The 22,665-nt window shown below is 66.6% G+C and overlaps 1 protein-coding gene across 1 annotated transcript; it reads right to left on the bottom strand.

Annotated features, from left to right (window-relative positions):
• Positions 1 to 2,276: 2,276 nt before the first annotated feature.
• Positions 2,277 to 9,522, bottom strand: FCHO1 (FCH and mu domain containing endocytic adaptor 1; the record flags this gene model as incomplete). The annotated part of the gene is made up of 26 exons (XM_080633821.1): positions 2,277 to 2,401; positions 2,826 to 2,990; positions 3,073 to 3,137; positions 3,300 to 3,499; positions 3,590 to 3,722; positions 4,195 to 4,350; positions 4,434 to 4,545; positions 4,617 to 4,722; positions 4,824 to 4,942; positions 5,360 to 5,917; positions 6,012 to 6,103; positions 6,217 to 6,259; positions 6,360 to 6,422; positions 6,512 to 6,536; positions 6,618 to 6,796; positions 6,882 to 6,936; positions 7,016 to 7,037; positions 7,120 to 7,330; positions 7,422 to 7,518; positions 7,616 to 7,714; positions 7,995 to 8,099; positions 8,194 to 8,346; positions 8,428 to 8,569; positions 8,666 to 8,740; positions 8,821 to 8,912; positions 9,496 to 9,522. 26 exons carry the CDS (start codon positions 9,520 to 9,522, stop codon positions 2,379 to 2,381), a joined length of 3,117 nt encoding a protein of 1,038 aa, XP_080489947.1. The 3' UTR covers positions 2,277 to 2,378.
• Positions 9,523 to 22,665: the final 13,143 nt, after the last annotated feature.

Genomic DNA, 22,665 nt, shown 5'->3' on the forward strand with positions numbered 1-22,665 from the left:
CAGCCGTTGTGAGCTGCCACATTCCAAAACACCGGTCAGGATGGGACCAAAGTGCCCATGGACCTCTTGAGTGCCACCCTGGTGCTCTCCCAGAGGAGAGCAGCTGAGATGAGCTGGTTGCTCCAGCAGGGATGCTCCTGTGTCCAGCTGGGATTTCGGATTAAAATCCATTATTGCCTTGCTGGGAAGCTGGACCAAGCACAATTTTCATTTCCCCCAGTAAGTGCAAGGTCCTGCCCCTGGGATGGGGAAGTCCCAAGCACAATGACTGGCCTGGGAGCACTGCATTGAGAGCAGCCCTGAAAAGAAGGACTTGAGGGTCCTGGAGGAGAAGCTCAGCATGAGCCAGCAAAGTGTTCTTGCAGCCCAGAACCCCTCCGTGTGCTGGGTGCACCCCCAGAGCAGGAGCAGCAGCTCAGGGAGGGGATCCTGCCCCTCTGCTGCGGGAAGGGGAGACCCCCCCTGCAGCCCTGATCCAGCTCTGGGGCAGCAGCACAAGAGGGACGTGGAGCTGTTGGAGCGAGGGCAGAGGAGGCCATGGAGATGCTGCGAGGGCTGGAGCAGCTCTGCTCTGGAGCCAGGCTGAGAGAGCTGGGCTGGGGCAGCCTGGAGAAGAGAAGGCTCCTGAAGGGGAGACCTGAGAGCAGCTCCAGTGCTTAAAGGGGCTGCAGGAAACCTGGAGAGGGGCTTGGGACAAGGGCCTGTAGGGACAGGCCAAGGGGAATGGCTTGAACCTGCCAGAGGGGAGACTGAGATGAGCTCTTAGGCAGAAGCTCTTCCCTGTGAGGGTGCTGAGGCGCTGGCCCAGGGTGCCCAGAGAAGCTGTGGCTGCCCCATCCCTGGCAGTGCTCAAGGCCAGGTTGGACACAGGGGCTTGGAGCAAGCTGCTCCAGTGGAAGGGGTCCCTGCCTGTGGCAGGGGTTGGAGCTGGAGGAGCTTTAAGGTCCCTTCCAGCCCATTCATTGATTCTATGATGAAGGTGAGATGAACGACATCAGATCCCCACACAGGCTGATGTCAGCAATAGCTCCAGGTCCTGTCAGGTACCCAATCTGCAGTCTTGTTCTAAGCTCTCTCTGTCAAGTGGCCCGGGAGATCAATCGCAAGCAAGGACCCAAGCAACAAGAAGCCTTCGAACAAACCGAACTCTCTGCTGCCCACTCTTGGGCATCCTTGAGCACCGCTCCTCGCTTTCCCACCTACATCTCCATGTGCGAGCTGCCTCTGCTCTCTGGTGATCCCAAGGCCGAGGTGCTGCAGGATGGATGGACCAAAGCCTATGGGTAGCGACCCCTGTTCCCCCCCATTCCTCCCCGGCACCAGGCATACAACGTGGGGATGCTTCAATGGCTGCAGTGATACCGGAGCATGCAGCATGAGGGAACATAGTCCCCGTCACCCTCCCCATGTAAATGCTTCTCTGGTTCCCCTTTTCCCCCTCTCCTGCCTGTCACTGCCCCCATCACGGTGGGATTTGGGGTTCCAATAATGTTTGGTTTGTTTCTTCTCCCTCCAGTTCCTCAGGGCTCTGCTGGCCACGGGAGGGCAGATTTGGGGTGAAACCAGGCAGAAATGGGGCCAGGTGCAGGATGCTGGCACTCAGCAGTGCCCAGGGTGGCAGCTGGAGCTCAGCATCACACTGGCCTCCGGATGAAGAGAGGGGTGGTCCTGGGTGCCCGGGTTTGCTGTGAGCAGCCCTGACCCTCAGAGATGAAGCCCCAGGACAGGGGTCCCCTGCGCAGCACACGAGGACCCCAACAAAAGCCCATCAGCACCAAACAGTGGTGGGAGCACTGCAAAGAGCTTGAGCTGCCCCAGAGCCTACCAGTACCTTGCTGCAGAGGCAGCTTGGGGCCACCCTCACCCTGTGCCCCTTCTGCAGCCAGGAGCACTGCAGCCCCAGTGGCACAGGGATGTTCTGCTGGGATTCAATCCCTGCTGGGTACCATCTTTCCACCCATCCATCCATCATCCCTCCCTCTCTCCCTCCATCCATCCCTCCATCCACCCATCCACCTACTGCAGGTTGGGCAGCAGCACCCCCGGGTGCAAGTGCTCGGCCAAGTTCCCTGCCTCAGTTTCCTGCATCCCCATTCCCATGGAGCAGCCCAGAGGCCACGGGGATGGGCGCCGGGGTACGACAGGGGTTAGGAAATACGGGGGGTTAGAAAATAAAGTGTTTAATAAAAGAGCAGCCTCTGCTCCCGTCACAGCACAGGGGAGGGAGGAGGGGATGCGGTGACAGCCATGGAGCAGGGGGGCCGGAGGGAGATGAGGAGGGAGAGGAGGGGGAGCTCCTACATGGCAGCACCCCCTCCCCAACCGACCTCCATCCAGTGTTTCACACACAACCAAAGGGGAAGCCCGGGAGGAGCAGCTCAGGACCCTGCCAGATAGATCCCTGTGGAGGAAAAGGGGTGAGAGGCAGCTGCAAGGGCTGGGGGCATGTATCCAGCACAGGGATGGTCACTGCCCCATGGCCAGGGCTCAACCTGCACCCTCCCGAGCTGGGCATCGCTATGGGGCATCACGCAGAAAGGGGGAAATGGAGCTTGGGTTGGTAGGGAGGGGACCCCATGCACCCCAGGGCCATAGGGAGCAGGTAAGAAACCTCGGTGCACCCTAGAAAAGGGACCCCATCCACCTTGGGAAAAGGATCCCCTGCATCCCAGCGCCATGAGGAGCAGGGAAGGGACCCTTGTGCACCCCAAAGAGTAAGGAATGGACCCTCTCCTCTCCAAGGAAGGGACCCCATGTCCTCGGGGGCCACAGGGGATGAGGAGAGGATCCTGACCCCCCCTCCCATGGCTCCCATCCAGCCCTACCTGTAGCAAACCTCTTCTTGACCAGCGACATGCGGTACCCGGCGCTCGCCAGCTCCACCTCGACGCCCGACACCGTGCTGCCCTCGCTGCTGAACTGCGCCGCCACGGGGCTGGGCTTGCTGGGCCCACAGAGGGGCTCCCAGCTGGCCGAGAGCCGGCCACAGCCTGGGGGGGGCACAGCACAGGGGTTGGGGGGGGGCTGTGGGGAACGAGCCCGGATCCTGCTCCCAGTCCCCTCTGTCCTCACCTCCCTGCCCCGCGGCGCCGGGCACATCCAGCAGCCTCCAGAGCAGCCTCTTCTCCTCCAGGTTCCTGCCAGGACACAGGAATGGTCCCAAGACCCCAGACCCCTGATCCCCTCCTGCTTTAACCCTCATTCCCACCTCCCTCACCCCATCAGCACCCACATCTCCCAGCTCAGGGTCCCCTGGGGGATGCATTTGTGCATCCTGCATCCCCCCTCCCTGCTCTCACCAACTGGCCCCGGGCTGCAGCCGCAGGTTGGCGATGGGCTCATCCACGGGCAGAAGGACGTGGACGCTGCCGAGGGGCACGGGCAGCGCCAGTGCAGCGCCGTTGTAGCCGTACTCGATGCTGACCCGCGTGGTGCCCGGGGCGCAGTCCCAGTGCACACAGAGCCGCAGCGGCGCCGAGCCGGGGCCCAGCCGTGAGAACTGGGGAGAGCAGGGGGGGTCCAGGGGGTCAGCGAGGCCCTCTTGCCCCCAGGAGCAGGGGACACGGCTCTGTCCCCTCCGTGGGCTCACCTGGTACTTGAGCAGAGCCACGTTGTAGTAGGAGGAGGCCGGGCTCTGCTCCGCTTGCTTCTGCAGGTGCCCGGTGAGCGCAGCCATGTTCAGCCAGAAGTCCTTGGTGCTGGGATCGCTCTGGGATGGGTCGCTGCCGGGATGGGGTCAGTGAGCACCGGTGCCTGAGCACCCTGGGAACACGGCACCCCAATACCCAGCTCCGCATCACTGCATCTACCAGCTCCCAAGGATGCTCAGACCCCTAGGAACCCCAAAATCCCATGTACCCCAGCTTCCCATCACTGCATCTCCCACCTTCCATGGATGTCCCCAGGAAACCAAGCACCCTGATACACAGCTCCCCATCAGTGTGCACGTCCCCTCCTAGGATGCCTGTGCCCCCCTGGCATTCTCTGTACCCTACCACCAGCTCCCCATTACAGCACCACCACCTCCCAGGGTGCCCATGATCCACCAGTACCCAAATACCAGCTCTCCATCACTGCATCCACCACAGTCCCTGCATCCCCCCAGCACACCCTGTACCCAAACACCAGCTACATCCCATGGCCACCGGCCAGGGTGTCCCTGTCCTGTCTCAGTGTCACCGTGTCCCCAGGTACCTGTAGAGCAGCTCGGCGTTGGGCAGGAACTGCTCGATGGCGCCGGCGTTGAGCAGGCGGAAGCTGAGCACGGGGGGGGCCATGCTCCCACTGAAGACACGGATGATGCCAGCGGGGAAGGACATGGTGAGCTCCCCCGTCACTTTCACCAGGCAGCTGCCGGGGGACAGGCCGGGGGTCAGCGGTGGGGTGCGGTGCTCAGGGGGGGTAACCCTGACCGCCCCCCGGGACCCCCGTACCTGTCAGCATCTCGCCCCTTGAAGTATGCGTGGATGTACTCGGTGAAGGCGGTGGCCACGGGCAGCGCGTCCTGCGAGCCCAGCACCACGGGGCTGGGACCCCGCGACAGCCCTGGTGATGGGGACAGGATCAGAGCTTGTCTGGAACCCCCAAAACCTGTGCCCCCCCCCCCCAAAACCCACCGAGTGCCGGCTGGGACACAGCGAAGAAGCCGCGTTCGCCCAGGCTGGCGGGTGCTGAGTGTGAGGGGCCGCAGCTCCAGGAGGGCGAGGGGCTCAGCGAGCGCGACTGCAAGGCAAGACAGCATCGGGGGGGGGTCTGGGGTTGACCCCCACCATAGGGGGGGTCCCACAGCCCGGCCCCGCTTCACCCCATCCCTGGCCACGCACCAGGTCGCTGTTGCTGCCCGCAGCCGGGCCGGCCGCTGGCCTCTTGGTGCGGGAGCGGCGAGGGGGGGCCACGAGCGGGACGTCCCGGGGGGCTGCGCTGGGCCAACTGGGAGCAGCATCTGAGGCGGGGGGGGGACGGGACAGAAATAGGAGGTGATGGGGAGCTGTGTGTCGGGGTGCTTTCCTGGGGACACGTGGACATCCTTGGGAGCTGGGGATGCAGTGATGGGGAGCTGGGTGCTGGATACATGGGTTTTGGGGTTCCCAGGGGGTCTGAGCATCCTCAGGAGCTGGGGATGCAGTGATGGGGAGCTGGGTGCTGGGTACATGGGTTTTGGGGTTCCCAGGGAGTCTGAGCATCCTCGGGAGCTGGGGGATGCAGTGATGGGGAGCTGGGTGCTGGGGTACCACGACGGCAGAACCTCCCAGGGGGGCTCTATGGGGTCTCAGCCCTGTTCTTAAGGTGAGACCCTGGGGTGGGGGGGGAACACAGAGTTAAGGGTGACGGGGGCAGCTCCTGCACCCCTGTCACTCACCCGGCTGTGGGGGGGGAGCCACGGCCGCGCTGCCGTCGCTCAGCCCCGACCCCGACCCTTGGCAGGTCCACGGCGAGGGGCTGGAGGAGTCCCCCGCGCTGGGGGGCGCCGGGGAGGAGGAGGAGGAGGAACCGGAGTTGGACGAAGGCCGGGGCTGGTCCCCGCCGGGGCTGCGGGGCCGGACCCACGGCAGCGGCTCCCCGAAGGGGTCGGGCGAGGGGGCTTCGCGGGGCCCCGCGCGGCTGCTGCGGCCCCGGGACCCCCGCGCCGCGTCCCCCCATAACCCCTCGGCGCCGGGGCCGGTGAAGACGGCGAAGCCGGGGGGCTCCGGGAGGCGGCCGCAGGGGCTGCGGGGCCGCGGCAGCGCCGGCGGGGGGGGGCTGCCCTGCTTGGGGAGGGGGCTCTGCGGCGTCCCCGGCTGCGGCGTCCAGGGCCTGGAGTCCGGGGAGGGTCCGGGCGCGGGGTGCGATGGCGAATCCAGCCCCGAGTCCTCCACGTTCTCCGGGGACGAGGAGGAGAAGGGCGAGGATGAGGAGGTGAGGACGTAGGCGCGGGGGGCTGCGGGGAGACCCCCCCCGTGTCAGCGCCAGAGCACCCGAGCGCCGGGGTCTGCCCCATCGCCCCCCCCTCCCCGGACCCCCCCAGTCCTCACCCGGGAACTCCTCCGCTTCAAAAGCCGACTCCAGCGGGGGCCCGAAGAGAGCAGCGGGGGGGGCTGCTGCCGGGGGAGCCTTCCCAGGGCCACTGCACCGGGCACAGAGCGGAGGGGGCTCAGCGCCCATCCGGACCCCCCGCCAGAGAGGGGACTGGGGGTGGCACATGGGGCATCACCCCACAGCACCCTGCTCACCCCGTACCTGCTCATCTGCGCCGCTGGGCACCCCCTCCCTGCACTGTCACCTATGGGGAGAGGGGACACGGTGGGTGCTGCACAACCACCGCACCCCACACCCCAGCACTCCCCCCATATCCCCAGGACCCCCCCCCAGCACAGCCTGACCTGCTGCCAGCGTCCCCTCAGAGTCCACATCGCTCGGGGCTGGGGTCAGAGATGCTACATGCCCTATGGAGGGATAGGGACAGGCAGCGCTGGGGGACATGGAGCCAGGGGGGTTCCCTAAAGCTGCTCCAAGCCCCCGGGGTGGCACTTACGGGACGACTGCCTCTTGACGGTGCCCTGCAAGAGAATGGGGACACGGGGTCAGTTGGCCCCGGCAGAGTCCCTGGGGACCCTTCCTGCCATCCCCCCAAAGCTCACCCCGATGCTGGGGGGCAGGATGAGGTTCCCCACGGTGGCCTTGAGCTGCTCCATGGTGGCCTCAGCGGTGCCGGGCGCTTCCCGGGGCTGCACGGGTTTGATGTGGACATAGAACTTGCGGGGCTCATCCTCGTCGTAGTCGGAATCGCTGGAGGAGCAGCCGTGGTTCTCCACCTCGGCTGGGCCCCAGTCAAGGCAACACCCGTGCTCAGACACCCCAAAACGGCCCCCCCCCCCCCCCCCCATGCTCCAGCACAAGGATACTGCGGGTGACATCGGGGCGCACGGTGAACCCGTCCTCATCCACCTCCGGGCAGCCCTGTGGGGAGATGCTCAGGGAGGTGTTTGCTTCCCAGTGTGGGGAAAACCAACCCCAGCGTTGGCACTGGGATACTCACCACCTCGGCGTCCAGGGATTCCCTGGGGAGCAACAGGGACAGGGTTAGCTCCCGGAGCTGGGAAGGGATGCGGGGATGCAGGGCCACAGAGCAGGGGATCTTACCCAGCATCACGGTCCCTCTCCTTACGGCTCAACCCAGGGATACGGAAAGCTTTACTACGGCTCCTCTTGGGTCCTGGAGGGGGGGGGGGGGGCACAGAGTGGTGAGCGGCCCCCCCCCAGTTCCCTGCAATCCCCGCCATGGGGCTGTGGGTGCAGACGTACTTGCCTTCCTGCGCTGGGGCCAGCCGGTACTCCTCAAAGTCCAGCACCCCTGCAGGCGAGAGCAGGATGAGCCACGAGGACCCTCGTGCAAGGACGGGGAGCATCACCCTGGTGCGACAGGGGGGAGCCCCCCACCTCACCTGGCCGCTCTCGCCCTGTGCCCTTGCTCTCGGCGAACCTCCGCAGCAGCATCTCGGTGCCGATGTTCTCCACGTTCTGCTTGAACTCCTCATGCACCTGCGAAGGAAGCAGCGGGATGAGGGGGACACAGTAAAGAAAGGGGGGACACAGCTCGGGGGGGTCCCCACTGTTGTTCACCCCTCTGGGGACTCACCTGCCCTATCTGGACATGGGTGTCCTCCACGGAGTGCGAGTAGGAGCCGATGAGACCCTTCATGTGGCGCAGATGGGCTTCTTCCACCTCTTGGAAGCGCTGGGAGCAGGGATGAGGAAGGGTTTCCTCAGGGGTGCCATGCCCAGGCAATGGGGGTTTAGCCATGGGGACACATCCCCAAGGAGCACCATTGCCAGGGAGGGGTGGCCAGGCAGGCGGGGTGCACAGCCCAAGGCATGGGGCTCAGCCCTCAGAGAGCGGGGCTGGCATCAACATGAAGATGGGCTCAGCAAGGTTGGCATCACCAGGGCATGGGGCTCAGCTGGGGTGGCCGGGCCCCATGGAGAGAAGGGTCCCCAAGGCGACCGGTGCCACCCACCATGGCCGAGTCCAGCATCCTCTGCTCGAAGTCGGCGCGGGCAGCGTTGTACTTGTCCACCGCCCTGCGCAGCGCCTCTCCGGCCTTCTTGGACTTGAGCTCTGCCTGCGGGACCGGGAGATGGGAATGAGCCCCCCTCCGTGGTGGGCCAGGGACCAGGATCCCCATGGTGGGGCCAGGGACATGCGGCAGGGTCCACCTTGTCGATCTCCTTCTGGCTGGTGCCCTCCTTGCGGAGCCGCTCGTACTCCTGGCACTTGCTGTGGTAGCTCTCCTTGGACTTGGGCAGCAACTGGGCCACCCCATGCAGCATCTGGACAGCCTCCAGTGTCCCTGACACCTCCTCCTTGGACTGGGGAGGGAAGCACATAGGGCAGAATGGGGGGGGGGTCTTGGGGTGCGATGGGGAGGATGGAAGGGAGGGATGCGGTACCTTCTTGTGCACCCGGCCTTGCTCCTCGCCGTAGCGCGAGATCTCCTTGATGAGGTCGTGGAGCTTCTTCATCAGCTCCAAGTGGCAAAGGGCCAGTTTGTCCGAGGAGATGCGGAAAACCTCCCAGAGCGGCGCAAAGGTCCTGGGATGGGGCGGGGGGGGGACGACGACACCGGGGCAGGGATGAGCAGGGTCTCCCGTTGTCAACCATCGCGGGGTGCTCCGGCCCCTTGCTCACCCCAGTTGGGTCCCGTTGGTGGCCATCTTAGACAGCTTCACCATGGCCTTGGCGTAGTTCTCCTCGATGGCAGCCCTGGGGACAGGAGGTGCTGGGGATGGAGCCCGGTGATGCCGAGGACCCCCCTGAGCCCCCCCACATCCCACTCCGGGTACCTCTCGCGGACAAAGTCAGCCAGCTCCTTGGTGGAGATCTGCCCGTGCTTCATGTTGTGGTAGAGCACGTCGAAGCCGTGGTTCTTCTCGCCCTGGCAGGGGACCAAATCCCACCCAGTGCCCCCTGGGATGGTGCCACCACGGGAGCCGCGGTGCACAACAGGAAGCACCGTTTGGGGCGGAAACATGCTGAAGAGGGTGGCCTGGGCAGCCCCCCCCTCCTCCGGGTGCTATCGTGGGTGCTGCCCGCTCGCCCCCCCCCATCCAGGCTGTGCGTGCAGGTGCTGGTGGCCCCACATGGGGAAACTGAGGCAGAGGGAAGCGGATGATGCAGGAAGATGCCAGACACCGGCAGAGACGAACCAGGAAGCACCGGTCACGCTCCGGCACTGCCAACTTCCCCCCCCAGCGCTGGGATGGGGATCCCCATGGGGAGGGGGGGGTCAGGGACAGCACCATGGCTGGGGGGGTGGCCCATGGGAACCCATCACCCCCTCCCCTCCCCACAGCAATTAATACACAGCGTTAATGAAGGCGTTGGGCAAATGGTGGCCATGAACCACCCCCCCACCCCCCCAAGAGCTGTGGGAAGAGCAGGGGCACCCACAGATGGGGGCACCCATGGTGGGGGGGGACCAATGGGTCGGGGGCACCCATAGGGGGGCCCAGGCTTACCCAGAAGTGCTCGGTGAAGTAGGACATCTTGGAGGAGGAAGGGGGGGAGACGGCAGCGTGGGGACCCCCCAGCTCAGCTCCCGATGCCCTATGGAAACACTGGCTCCTACCGGGTTGGGGGGGGGGGCTCGGTGGGGACCCCCCCCCTCCGGCTGTACCCCCCTCCCCAAGGTGTGCAGAGCCCGGGGGGGGGCCGCCAGGGCAGCGCTCGGGCCGACACCAGATACGCAGCTAAATAATAGATGAGCTGCTGCTGCTGCTGCGTGGTGGCGGCTGCTCCCAATGGCCCCCCCAAAACCAAACACGCCCCCTCCGACAGCCTCTTCCCCCCCACAAACGGGGACCCCCCCCGGCTGCACCCCAAACGCATTCATCCGTGCTGGGGGTCCCACATCGGAGCACTCCCCCCTCCAGCGCTGAGCAGGGGGACCCCCAAGTTGCGCCCCACCCCCCGCCCCGCTCCCCATCAGACATAAACAGGAAGCCCAAACGCTGGTGCATGGCCGGGGGGGGGACGGACCCCACTCACCGTGGGCTGCTTGGGGGCTCCGGGCCCCCCCTCGATCATCCTTGTCCGCAGGGATTCTTGGGGGGGGGGGGAGAAAAGCAGAGGTGAGGGCACAGCCCCCGACCCCCCCCAGCGCCTCCGCACGGGCTCAGCCACCTGTGTCATGAGTGGGGCGGGCTCAGCGCTGACCCCCCCACCCCGGGCAGGATGGAGCAGGAGCGGGGCGGGGAGGGGGGAACCCCGGTACCGGAGCCCAACCCGCGCCCGGTCCCGAGCGGCCGCAGCCGCCGCGAACCCCCCGCCCAATCCCCGCCGGCCAAAGTCCCCGGAGGCGGCAGCGGGCCCGAGCGGCACGGGGGGCACCGGGGGGGGGCGGAACACGGACACGGGACACTCAGCATCGCTCCGTGCTGCCGCAGGGCCCCCCCCCGGACACCCCAACAGGGCAGCCCTTGGGCACCGCAGCGGTGACCTTCACCGAGGGGGGCGCGGGGAGCTCCCGGTGGGGCTGGACCCACCCCGGCTGCAGATACAGGGCAGGGGGCCGCTCACGGAGGGGGGGAACGGCGCATCCCGGCACCCCCCGTGCAGCGGCTCCATTGGCGGGAGGTCGGGGCGCGCAGGGCGGGGGGGATGCTCCTTCCAGAATAAGGAGGGAAAGCACCGAGCTCCGCACCGGGGGGGTGCCCGTAGCACCGGGAGCGGCGATGTGGGGAGGGCGGGGGGAGCCGCACCGTGCACGGAGAAAGGAGAAGGATTATTAGGAGGGGGGCAACGGGAGCGGGGCGCGCTACAGCTGGAGCCCCGCACACAGCGCGGGAGGGGTCCGGCCGTAGAGGGGCTGCCCCGGGGATGGGGGGATGCTGCGGGAGCTGGGGGTGCCGCAGCCCGCTCCGGTGCGCGGGGCCGAGGAGGGCGCTGGGTGCTCCCCGGGAGGCTGCGAGGCCCGACGGGGCCGCACTCACCTGCGGGGCTCCCGCCCCGGCCCCGATCCCGCTCCGCCGCCGCCCCGCGCCCGCTCCGAGACGCGCGCTCCGGGACGGGACCGCGCCGGGGGCGGGGGTGGCTCAGGCCACGCCCCCCTCCCGCCGCGCCGCGTCGCGATTGGCCCCCGCGCCCGGCAGCGGTTACCGCAGCCAGCAGCCGCCGCTTCTCATTGGCTGAGCCGCCGCCGCGCCGAGCGCGGGGAGGGGGTTGATTTGCATTTTTAAAGCGGCCGCCGCCCAACTGCGCGGGGTTTTGGGGGGGGGGGTGCGGGTGATGCGGAGCGAGCCGCGAGACACCGGCACCGGGTCCCGGCGCTGTCCCCAACCCCACGGGGCGCCCGGTGCAGCCGCTCGCACCCCGCACCCGCCGCGGTCCCGCCGGTGTCACCCCGTGCCTCGCACCCCGCTGAGCTCATGCCCCGGCTCCGGCTGACACCGGGCGCAGCTGCGCTGCCGGGGGCTGCTCCCTGCGGTGGGGACCGGGAACCGAGGAAATCAACCTCAAACCTCCCCTCGAGATGGGGACCCGGCTCCGCACCGGGGGAACCAGGGATGGGCGGGCTCCACATTGTCCCTTGTCCTGCGGTGCCGGAGCGGGACGGTGACAGCGGCAGCACCGGGAACAGCCCCTGCCTCCCCCCCAGCCTCGGCGCTGGAGTCGCAACCGGGCTCCGTACCAGGGACCCCCCCAACAGCACGGAGCCCCCTCCCCATGGCGCTGTCACGGCCTCACCGGGGACATTCTGGGGAAGGGGGGGCAGTGTTGGGGGCGGGTTTAGGGGTGAGGGTGGGGCTTGGTTCCATGGTCCAAGGTGGGGGTTCAGCCCCATTAGCGGGACCCGGGGCCGTGGGACAACCTCCCCCCCCAGCACCAATGAGGCTCCAACCCCCCCTCCCCGTGCGGAGGCAGCGGCTGCAGCCCCCTCCTCTGCAGGCCGGGGGCGTTTGGATGGGGATGAGGATGGGGACGGGGATGCAGTTGCCATGGCAACCCCGCATCCATCCATCCATCCTCAGCGCGCTGCCGCGCCAGCCCCGCTCCAATCCCCCCAGCCCGCATCCCCCCCTCCCCACAAGCCCTGCATCTCCCCCCTTCAGCCCCCCACATCCACACCACCCCCCCACGGCAATGCTCTGCCCCCCCAAAGCCCCACTCACAATGCAGGATGTGACCCCACAGCGCCCCACACACCCTTCACCCCAGCACCCCGAAACCCTCCTGCAGCACCCCATGGTGCTCCCCCCACCCCCCCAAAGGCCTAGGGACCCCCCCCCACAGCACAGGAGGCAGCGAGGCCGGAGCTATCCTCTCTTTAATGCTCATTTCAACACATTAACGTGGCGTGCAAGACAGGGAGTGTGCCGGCGTCCACGGGAAGGGGCTGGGGGGGGGGGGCCGAATTACCCCCCCCCCTTCCCCCCCTCCAACCCAGCTTCCAGCTAAGAAAGAAATATATAAAGCACTACAGGTGAAACATTCAGTCCCCCCCCCCTTCCCTGAACACACAGGACAATACAATCCAAGGTAAAAGCCCCCGGGGTGGGGGGGGCTACAGATAAATATCCCCCCCCCCCCCCCCCCGAACCACGTTTGGTTTTTGTTCTGTTTTTGCTTTTTCTATTTTTTTTTTGTAGCTTTTTCTTAAAAAGTCATTACAAAAAGAAGCCGCCGGGAGCCTCCTATAAAACAGGTTTAGTGTTTGCTCCGGCGGGAGGGGGGGGGACAGGATCTGACACGCCCCCCCCCCCCCCCCTTTGCTCTCCACTCACAAAAACCCCCTTAAAAACCACCTGGAACATTTGGTTTCTCAACAGCTTTCCAGTAGTTCGGAGGTGAATGAAGGGTCTCAGCCTGGGGGGAGGAAAGGACCACCCCCCCCCCAAAAGCTGCTGCATGTGAAGTGGGGGGGGACACAGAACTGCTCTTGGCAGCCACAGGGGCTGGTTGTGCCCAAAGGGGACACACACACACACACACACACACACAAAGACACAAGGTGTCAGGGACAAAGCCCATGGCAGCAGTAACCACAGCCCCCCCTGGAAGGAGACCTGGCCCCCCCGCTCCAAGGGCAGGGCTGTGGATGCAGGGGGGTGGCAGTAGTGGCTTGTCCGGGGTGGGGGGGTAGGAACAGCAAATGACAAGATTTACCCTGTTCATTGGAGCACCGCTGCTGGATGCGGGATGCACACACACACACACGGATCCTGGCCCCCCCCATAAAGGCAGGGTCCCCCCATCCTGGTCCCTCAATGCCCCCCCCCCCCCAAAGGATGGCAGTGGGTGCAGAGCGAGGAGTGCATGGCTCTGGCGTGGGCATGCGGGATCCACGCGGCATGTGAGAGTGCAGCATGTGGGTGCTGTGGGCTGGGGGGAGCCCCTCACAGTCCTGGGCGGGGGAACCGATCCCCATCTCCCTCCCCTCTGAGCCACAGTGGCCAGGGGCTGATACAGCCTCAAGACACTGGGTGTGGATGGGGGCTGCGGGAGGCTCACGGAGGAGGATGAGGTTGAAGCCCACGCTGTGGCCCCCCCCCCAATAAACCCTCAGAACTCCACCTTGCAGGCAGGGAAGGTCTCATCCTGCATGGCCACGGTGCTGTTGCTGCCCAGCACCGTGATGCCCAGCTCCTGCTGCCGGTCATGGGTCTCCTGGTACCACTCGTGCATCACCAGCGAGTCAAAGGTTGGGATCAAGGTCACCTGCAAAGACACCATCACCATCACTGCACCGGGAAGGGGCTGATCCCACCGCTCCGGGGTATCCCAGGGGTGGTGGAGGGGGGGGGCTCACCTGGATGTCAGTGCCCCACTGGTGCTTGCCGGCGAGCAGGGCATCGAGCAGGGACCGCAGGACCCCCTCCTTCAGGTGGTCATCACCACTGACCACGTAGCAGAGGGACCGGACACGTCGGAAGAACTCCTCATCCACAGTGCGGGCGCTCCAGGAGCCCGGCAGATAAGCCAGGTCCACGTAGACGGGGGGGCTCGGGGGGGCTGCAGCCTGTGTGCCTATAGGGATGGGGGTACAGCGCTGTGAGACCCATGGGCACCGGGACACCGGAGCGGGAGCACCCCCATCCCCAGCCAGCCCCGTACCTGCAGGTGAAGCCTGGCCAGCTCGGGCTCCAGCGCTGCGAGTGGTCCCCGTGGTGCGGGTGTCCCCACTGGAAAGGCCCTTCTTGTCCCCAGGGAGCAGCCTGGCTTTGTCCCCGCTGTCACGGGCAGCACTGGCAGGGGTCCTGGCCTTGGGGGCCAAGCTGGGGTGCCGGGGGGGTTCAGCCCTTGGGGCGGTGGGTGCTGAGCCCACGCGGGACGGGGTCCTCTTCACCTTAGCGGGAGGGTCCTTCTTCCCAGCGCGGCTCTGCTCGGCTGGCAGCGCCTCGGGGTCCACCATGCAGATGCCGGGCTGGGCAGGGATGGGGCAGGGATCCTTCATGGGGGCCGGCAGTGGGTCACGGGCCCTGACTGTGCCGCGATGGGGCTGCTCCGAGTCCTCGTCCGACTCCAGCCCATCGGCCAGCACGGAGGGACAGTCCTCGGCGGCCGGAGGGAGGTCGGAGTCCGAGAGGGTCGGCAGCGACTCGCTGACGGAGGTCGGGGGGGTCTCTCCCTGGCCGCGGTGCTGCAGCAGCTCCTGCGATGGGTCGCTGTCCGACAGCTCCCGGGGGCTGGCAGCGGCCGAGGGCGACCGCTCCGACTTGGGATGCTCGAACTCGCAGGGTGACACCAGGCACAGGTCCACGTCGTGGGGTGAGTCGGAGCGGCGGCCGGGCCGCGGGCCCCCATCCCCATCAGCCCACGGTGGGTGGTGGCACGGCCGCAGCGGCAGTGATAACGCACCCTTGGTGGTGGCATCCGGCTCCGGTGTGCCCCCGGCTCCCCCCCGGGACCGCCTGCCCTCCTCCGGGGGGGACTCACTGACGGGGGGCAGCACTTGCTCGAAGGAGACCGAGAGCGACTCGTCCACCTCAGTGGAGTGCGGGGAGCCCACCTCGGCCGGCAGGGATGGTGTGGTGATGGTGGGGGACACGTCGGGGACATCATCCTTGAAGGGGCTGAGGGAGAGGCAGCCCGCGGAGCTGGAGCCGTCCTGCGGTGCCTTGCTGCCGCTCGGGGGCCATGGGTTTGGCTGCCGGTTGGTGCCAGGGCCTGGCTCCTCTGCACCATCGTCCACCGGGGACTGGTGGAAGGGAGTGTGCCCGGCACTGGCCAGCCCCGAGCTGGCCGGGGACATCATCTCCAGGGTCTTCTCCTCGGAGCTGCCACAGGCATCCTCACCACCCTCCGGGCCGTGGTTGAGCATCCCGGTGGGGGTGAGGTCGAAGTTGACGCTGCGGTCACTCTTGGGGGTCTTGGCCAGGGGGGACGGGGGGCAGACGGCTCGCAAAGGGCTGTTCTCCGCATGGCGGAAGCGCTGGGGGCTGTCGGGGTCCTCCAGCCCGTTCTCCAGGCAGGAGGAGTCCCCCCCTGGGCCCCTGCCTGCTCCGTTCTCCAGCGGCAGAGGCTCCAGCTCGCCCTCGATGGGTTCCTCCTTCCTGCTCCTCCCGCCAGCCCCCGGCGAGGCCTCGGGCCCCATGTCCTCAGGGGAGGAGGATTTGGAGCAGTCCGATGTCCCCGGCTCCTTCCTGCTCCCTGCATCCCTTTGCGGGGCTTTGGCCTTGGGCTTCTCGGGCTCCTTCTTGAGTGGGGGCTTCTTGATGCTCCCGGTCTTGGTCAGGGGTTTGCGGGGCTCCGGGATTGGTGTTTTCCGGGCTGGGGTCTTGGCAGCAGCCTTGGCCTCTGCCTTGGTCTCCTTCGCATCCTTCCGCAGCGTCTCAGCCTTCACCTCCTTCTTCATCACCTTCATCTCCTTCTTGGCCTCCACCTTCACCTCGTTCCCCTCATCCTTCCTTTGTGGCTTCTTCTCCTCTTTTCGGGGGACAGGCTCCTTCTTGGGCACCGCTTTCTCCTTGCTCAGCTTCAGCTTTGCATCCGCCTTTAGCTTCTCCACTGAAGAGTCCAGCTTGGCTCGAGCATCCTTGGCTTTCTCCTCCTCTGACCCTGCTCTGGCCGTCTCCCCCAGGGATTTTGGCTTCTCCTTGGTCACTGCCTTCACCTCCTTCTTCTCCACCTTTGAAGCCTTCTCCTTCGGCACCGGCGCCCCAGCATCCACCAAGCTGAGCTTGGAAGCAGACTTGAGGCTCTCCTTGCTCTCTGCCCTCCTCTGCTTGAGCGGCTTCTCCGGTTGGGAAGCTGCCAGCCCCTTCAGATCATTCTTGGTGACCACAGGCTGCTTGAGGAACTCCAAGTGCTTCACCTTCTCCAGCCCCTCCAGGATGCGGCCCTGGGGGGTGCAGCCAGGGAACAGGACCCGGATGATCTTCTCGGAGGGGCTGACGGGGTGCCAGACGAGCAGGGCGCACACCGAGGTCAGGCACTGCAGGGGCAGGTCCTGCTCCTTGGGGTAGCCGTTACCCGACCATTGCTGCAGGAGAAACTCCAGCTCCTTGGTGCCCTTGACGGGGTTCAGGACGTACATGTCCAACCGGCCCACTCCCATCTTCTGGAAGAGCACGGTGGGCTCCGCGCGGGGCCCGCTGTCCCGCGCCAGCAGGTTGGGACAGATGCCCAGCTTCTCCAGGTAGTGCAGGGTCAGGGCAGCCTCATCGCAGCTCTTCAGCACCCGGGAGTTGCCCTCGATGTCCTTCAGCTTCTGGGAGGCGTTGAGGAACACGACGCCCAGCTCCGGGGAGATGAGGTTCTTTGCCCAGTCCCCATTGCCCTGCGAGCCCTGGGATGGATCCTCCTCCAGCTCTGCCAGTTTCCTCTGCAGGAAGCTGTTGACACCGGGCAGGCTGTCAGTGCCCGCGTGTGTCACCAGGATGGAGTCGATGCGGTCCAGGTGCCGCACCAGCTTCCAGAAGGATGATTTGGGGTTAGAGCCTCCATTGACCAGAACGTTGAAGCCGTTGACAGCAAAGAAAGCAGAGTCTCCTCTCCCGCCCGGGAAGATATAGCAGCAGGGCTTGGAGAGCTTGAGGAAGCCCACCATGGTGGGGGGCTCCAGGAGGTCAAAGGGGGACTGGGGCTCCAGTGACTCCGAGAGGTATTCCATGAACTCCTCCAGCCCCTCCATCTCCGGCAGGATGCAACCCGGGTTGTAACGCAGCTCAATGAAGTCCTGGAGATTGTGATGGTCCAAGCCCGAGTCCTTCCATTCCCCAAAGTCGGGGCAGCTGATGGTCAACCTGGCCTTGGCTGAGGGGTCTGCAGAGCTCAGGATCTCCCCAACCTGTGAGGGGACAGCATCAGGAGGGATGTGGCACCCGGGGGTGCCCTGCCTCAGCCCCCCTCCCTTGGCAAGCACAGGGCACCCTTCCCATAGGCTCCCACACACCCACCCCGAAGGGCAGGATGCACCAGGGCTGGGAGCCAGGGAGGGAGGGAACAGGCAGGTCCCTCTGGGGGGTGCCCAGCACCGCACCTCCTTGTCTGCGAAGATCTGGATGAAATCCCGCAGGGAGAAGCAGCCTGTCTGCAGCATCAGCTCCCCCGTGTCCTCCACGCAGGGCCCCGCGAACACCAGCAGCTTGTGCTGGGACACGTCTGTGATGAGGTTCCGCAGCTGAGGAGAGGACAGGGGGGACGTGAGGATGGAGGGGACATGGGGGTGGAGGGGGGGACACGGGGATGAGGGGGACACGGGGATGAAGAGGGCACACGGGGATGGAGGGGACACGGGGATGGAGGGGACACGGGGATGGAGGGGACACGGGGATGAAGAGGACACGGGGATATCCCCAGGCTCCATCCTGCGGCACCCCTATGCCAGCAGCTCCGAAGGGGCCATGGCCATGAGTCCTGCCCCCGTTCTCACCTCGTCACACAGGGACTTGTCGGAGGGGTTGAGCAGCACCAGGGTCTCCAGCACATCCCCGCGGTGGTGGAGGGTCCGCTGACCTGCAGGGAGCCAGGGCTCACACCCACCCATATCCCATGGGAACGGGATGGACAGGGACACACTGGCACCCACTGGAGACCCAACCCCTACCATGGCCCCCCCCCACACTGCAGGGGGTGTGACAAAGGGGACATGGTGGGGAAGAGGCATTAGAGCAGCCCCAATATCCCTGTCTCCACCTTCTTCTGTTCCTTCTTCCCATGGGAATCCCATCCTGCCCCAGGTGGGGGAAGGAAGCGGTTTCTCACGTGGGGCGATCACGGGGTTTGCCCATGGGGAGGGGGGGCACAAAGCAAAGCCTGTTCCTGCAGAACCGGGGGGGGTCTCCCACACCCCATGAGTTAACCTCACCCTGGGGGGGGTGTCAGGGTGTCTGTGCCCCCCCTGCTTTTACCTTTCACGATGCTGGAGAACGTGGCCGAGTGCCGGGACACAAAGAGCTTCAGCTGCTCATCCAGGTTGCAGGAGGAGAGGTCGATGTCCCAGGAGCGGATCCCTTTGAAGTAGGGGGGGGGACAGGATGGGGCTCAGCTCCATCAGCACCCACACTGCAGCACCCACATGGCACCACCTTGTGCAAGCACCAGCCCTGTCCCCTTGCAGTGTTCCCCCTCCTCATCCCCTAAGCCACCCCGGTGGCTTCTGGGGTGACCCCAACCCCAACCAGCCCCCGGCATGAGGGTGATGCACCCGGTGCTGAGCGCCCTGTGCGGTGACTCAGGGCGGCTCCAGCTTTGCCAACCCAAATCCCAGCCCCGGGGCCACGTTTCCAAGTGGTATTCAAAGGAATTAACGGTGCCGGAGGAGTTGGTGCCCAACGTGGGGAGCAGGAACCCCCAGAGCACCCCCCCCAGCCCTTCAGGACCCCATGGGGGGGGGGGTTTGGGGGTGTCCCCAACGGCTCCCGGCCACCGATGGCGCAAGGCACGAACCCTCAGGGGTTGCACAAGGTGCTGGGGCCATGTCGGGGTGTCCCCCCGCACACTATGACTTGGGGGACCCGCTCCATGGGGTGCTCTGATGCCATGGCCTGGGGCACCCCCCCCCCGGTGAGCCCAGCACCCCCCGGCTGCATGGGGCAAGGTCCTGGGAAGGGGGAAACAGATTCCTAAAGGGGGGGGGAGGGAGGTCACAGAGACCTGTGTGGGGCAGCACCTGGGGGGGCAGAAGAGGGGGCAGGTCCTGGGGGGGCTGGGACAGGAGAGGGGCCAGAGGCTGGGGGGGCAGATCCTGGGGGTCTGGGGGGGGGCAGATCCTGGGGGTCTGGGGGGGGGCAGATCCTGGGGGTCTGGGGCAGGAGGCAGACACTGAGGGCCTGGGGGGGGCAGATCCTGGGGGCTGGGCGGGGGGCAGATGCTGGGAGAGCGCAGAGCTTGGGGGGCTGCAAGCCCTGGAGCCCCGGGGCAGGAGGGTCCGGACCAGGGTAGTTCTGGGGCGGGATGAGCGTAGGGGAGCAGGGGGTGGGGGGGGTGAGGCCCGGGTACCGCCGGGCGGGAGTCGCGGAGCATCCCGGGCCGTGTGGCCGCGGTAGCCGCGGGCTCACCTCGCTCCAGCTGCTGCAGCGCGGCCGCCAGCAGCCCGGGCCGGTGGCAGCCGCCCCCCACGATGGCCAAGAGCGAGTAACGGCGCGGGCCCGCGGCGGGGCCCGCAGGAGCGGCCGGAGCCGCCGGAGCCGCCGCCATCTTCGGCGCCCCCCGCCCGCCGAGCCGGGCCACGCCCCCCGCTGCGTCACCGCCGGCAAGCCCCGCCCACTGATGTCACCGCCAGCCAATCGGATAGCGCGGCGGGGGAAACGGATAGGGGGAAAGCGGCGGTGGGGGGGCGGCCTTAAAAGGGCAATGGAGGGGTGGGGTCGCCTCGGGTGGGGTCCGGCAGTCGGTGCGGTGCGGTGCGGTGCGGTGCAATGTAATGCAATGCAATACAATACAATACAAGGGGTGCGGTGCTGTGCAAGGGGTGCGCAGTCCAGTGCGGAGCTGGGGGTGGGCGATGCAGTGATGGGAAGCAGCGCAGAGATGGGGCTGTGCAGTGCACTGCAGTGCTGATATGGGGCTGCGTGGTACAGCGCAGGGGCGAGGTTGTGCAGTGCAAGGCTGGGCTGTGCAGTGAGCGCAGGGCGCTGCGGGACTGAGCGGCCATGGGCTGTGCAGTGCGAGGCAGCGCGGGGCCTGGGGAATGCTCGACCTCTCTGCCCAAAGCGCCTCCCTACCCATCAGCCTCCAGCAGAGCAGCAGCAACCGGTGCCATGGGCACAAGACCGCCTGGGCCCACCCTGAGCACGGCCCCGTGCACCCCGCCATGAACCCCACGTGGACCCACAGCAGGGTGGGACGCACCCCAGGCCCCCTGCCCAGAATCCCCCAAAGAGCAGGCAGGAGCTGTGAATCCAAGTCATTTAATGCGGCCCTGGGCGCCCGCAGCACCCCAGGGTAGTAGGGTGCTGAGCAGGCACATCCAAGCACCCAGCAGCATCGCAGCGGGTGGCAGCATCCCCGGTCCCTCAGGAGCACTTGAGGATGAAGAGGTTGCAGACGGTGCCGCGGGGGCAGCTGCAGAGCTTCCCGATCCGGGCCCCCTTCCGCACTGCGCACGGCTCCCCGGGCTCGCACTGCGGGCGGCACCGTCAGCACCAGGGCTGGACCCACCGCCGGCACCCAAAGGGTCCATCCAGTCCCAGGGTTCAATGCCCACCGCCCCCCGGCCCGGCCATACCAAGGGCACCCAGCTCAGCCTCTTCTCCAGCGCCGGCAGCTCCCTGCTCCCCAGCTTCCCCAGCACCTCCTGCAGCGCCTCGACCTGCAGCGCACAGCACAGGGTCACCCCTTGGGATGCGCAGGGGATCCGGACGCGCCTCACCCCGAGTCTCCGGATGCTGGTGCCGGATCCTCTCGCACCAACCAGCAACCCCATCCCCTAAGGGCGCACCCTGGGGTGTAACCGCGCTCCGGACACCCTGTGCCTGGCTCAGGGTCCATCCCTGCTGAAGGGATCAGGGGGGTTGTGGTGCTGGGATGGGTTCCAGCACCCGGGTGCAAGCTCCCACGAGCCCTCCCTGGCACCCAGCACCCTGCACAGCATCTCCCCTCATCACATCCAAGCCAGAGCAACTCAGTGCTGCAAGATGTCCCTGCAGGAGGCACTGTGAGGAACATCCTGAGCACCCAGCGGTGGAAAACCAGTGGCGGGGTCTCAGTCTCCCCCTCCCCAGTATGCTGGGGCCCCTCAGCACGGCCAGAACCGGCCCCCAAAGCGGGGCAGCAGGAGCAGGAGCACCTCAAGGTGCCCCAGAGCCATGCAGGGGATGCTCCCCGGGCCCCTTACCAGCTCTGTCCCCTCCCGATGCTGCCTGGGTAGGGTCTCAGCTGGCCCCAGCCCCGGCTCCGCAGTGCCCAGCAGGATGAGGCCGGATCCAACCAGGCAGAGCAGGTAGAGCCAAACGCTTCCCATCCTCCCAGTGCCGGATGCGTCCCTGGATGCTCATGGATGTGCCCGGCTCAAAGGGCTTTATACTCCCTCCTGCAGCACCCACCCCACAGCCCTTGGCGTGGGCAAACACCCGCTGACGCAGGCGGGGAGCAGGCACCCAGCGGGTGCGTCCGCGTCCCCCCCAGACCGTGACGCTGTCACCGAGGGGACGGGGGAGACACGTCCCGGGAAGCTGCATCCCCTGGGACACACGAGCCCCAAGCCAGCGGCCGGGAGCGACGTCAGCGCCACGTCCATGCGGAGCAGCCCAAGAGCCGGCGGGCACAGAGCGGCTCCCCCAGGGCTGAGCCCCCCCCAGCCCCGAGGCTGCTGCGCGCTCCCTGAGCAAACACGGCTGCGGCGGCTCATCCCAGGCGGTGGCGGTGGCACAGAGCAGGGTCCCTCGGGGCTGGCGCATGGTGACACAGACGGCTCCGTGCCACGGGAGAGGACAGAGCGGGGACAGAGGGGGTGCTGCAGCCCCCCGGGCCAGGGCTCTGATGCAGAGGGAGGCGTCACTCCCCGGCTCTGCGAGGGGAGAGCGGGACGCGCTGCTCCTGCGGCACGGAGAGGGGCCCGGATCACGGGTGGATGGTGGGGATGGAGGGATGGGGTATCCCAGACCCCCCTTCCCCATATCCCACAGCTCCACCGAGTGCTCCAGCATCCCCATGGGGTGCCACAGCCCCTTATGGGGCTCCTTCTGTCCCTCAGCATCCCTATGGGGTCCCTTTGGATCCCACAGAGCGTTTTCGGCCATGACCCCGCACGACCTCAAGCCCCGCCCACGACGCCGCTGACCACGCCCACCCCGCGCGATGCTCTCTGGGTAACGTAGTCCCCGCCGCCTCCACCGCCCCTTGTCCCAAGCCCCTCTCCAGGTTTCCTGCAGCCCCTTTAGGCACTGGAGCTGCTCTAAGGTCTCCCCTTCAGGAGCCTTCTCTTCTCCAGGCTGCCCCAGCCCAGCTCTCTCAGCCTGGCTCCAGAGCAGAGCTGCTCCAGCCCTCGCAGCATCTCCATGGCCTCCTCTGGCCTCACTCCAACAGCTCCACCTTCCTCTTGGACCTTAGGGGTGGTCTCCTCAGGGAATCCCCTTCCTTAACCCCCAAACCTGTTTCCAGGTGAACCTGAGTGAATGGATCATCTCCTTCCTCCCCTGGCATGGGGCCACCTACCAAAGACTCTAGAAACAAAGAGAGGAGCAGCAGAAACCGAGTTTATTGTTACTGCAAAATGGAATGTTTCAACTACCAGAAACATGAGGGGA

The sequence above is a fragment of the Psittacula echo genome, assembly GCF_963264785.1.
Source record: "Psittacula echo genome assembly, chromosome: 24".
Lineage (NCBI taxonomy): Eukaryota > Metazoa > Chordata > Aves > Psittaciformes > Psittacidae > Psittacula > Psittacula echo.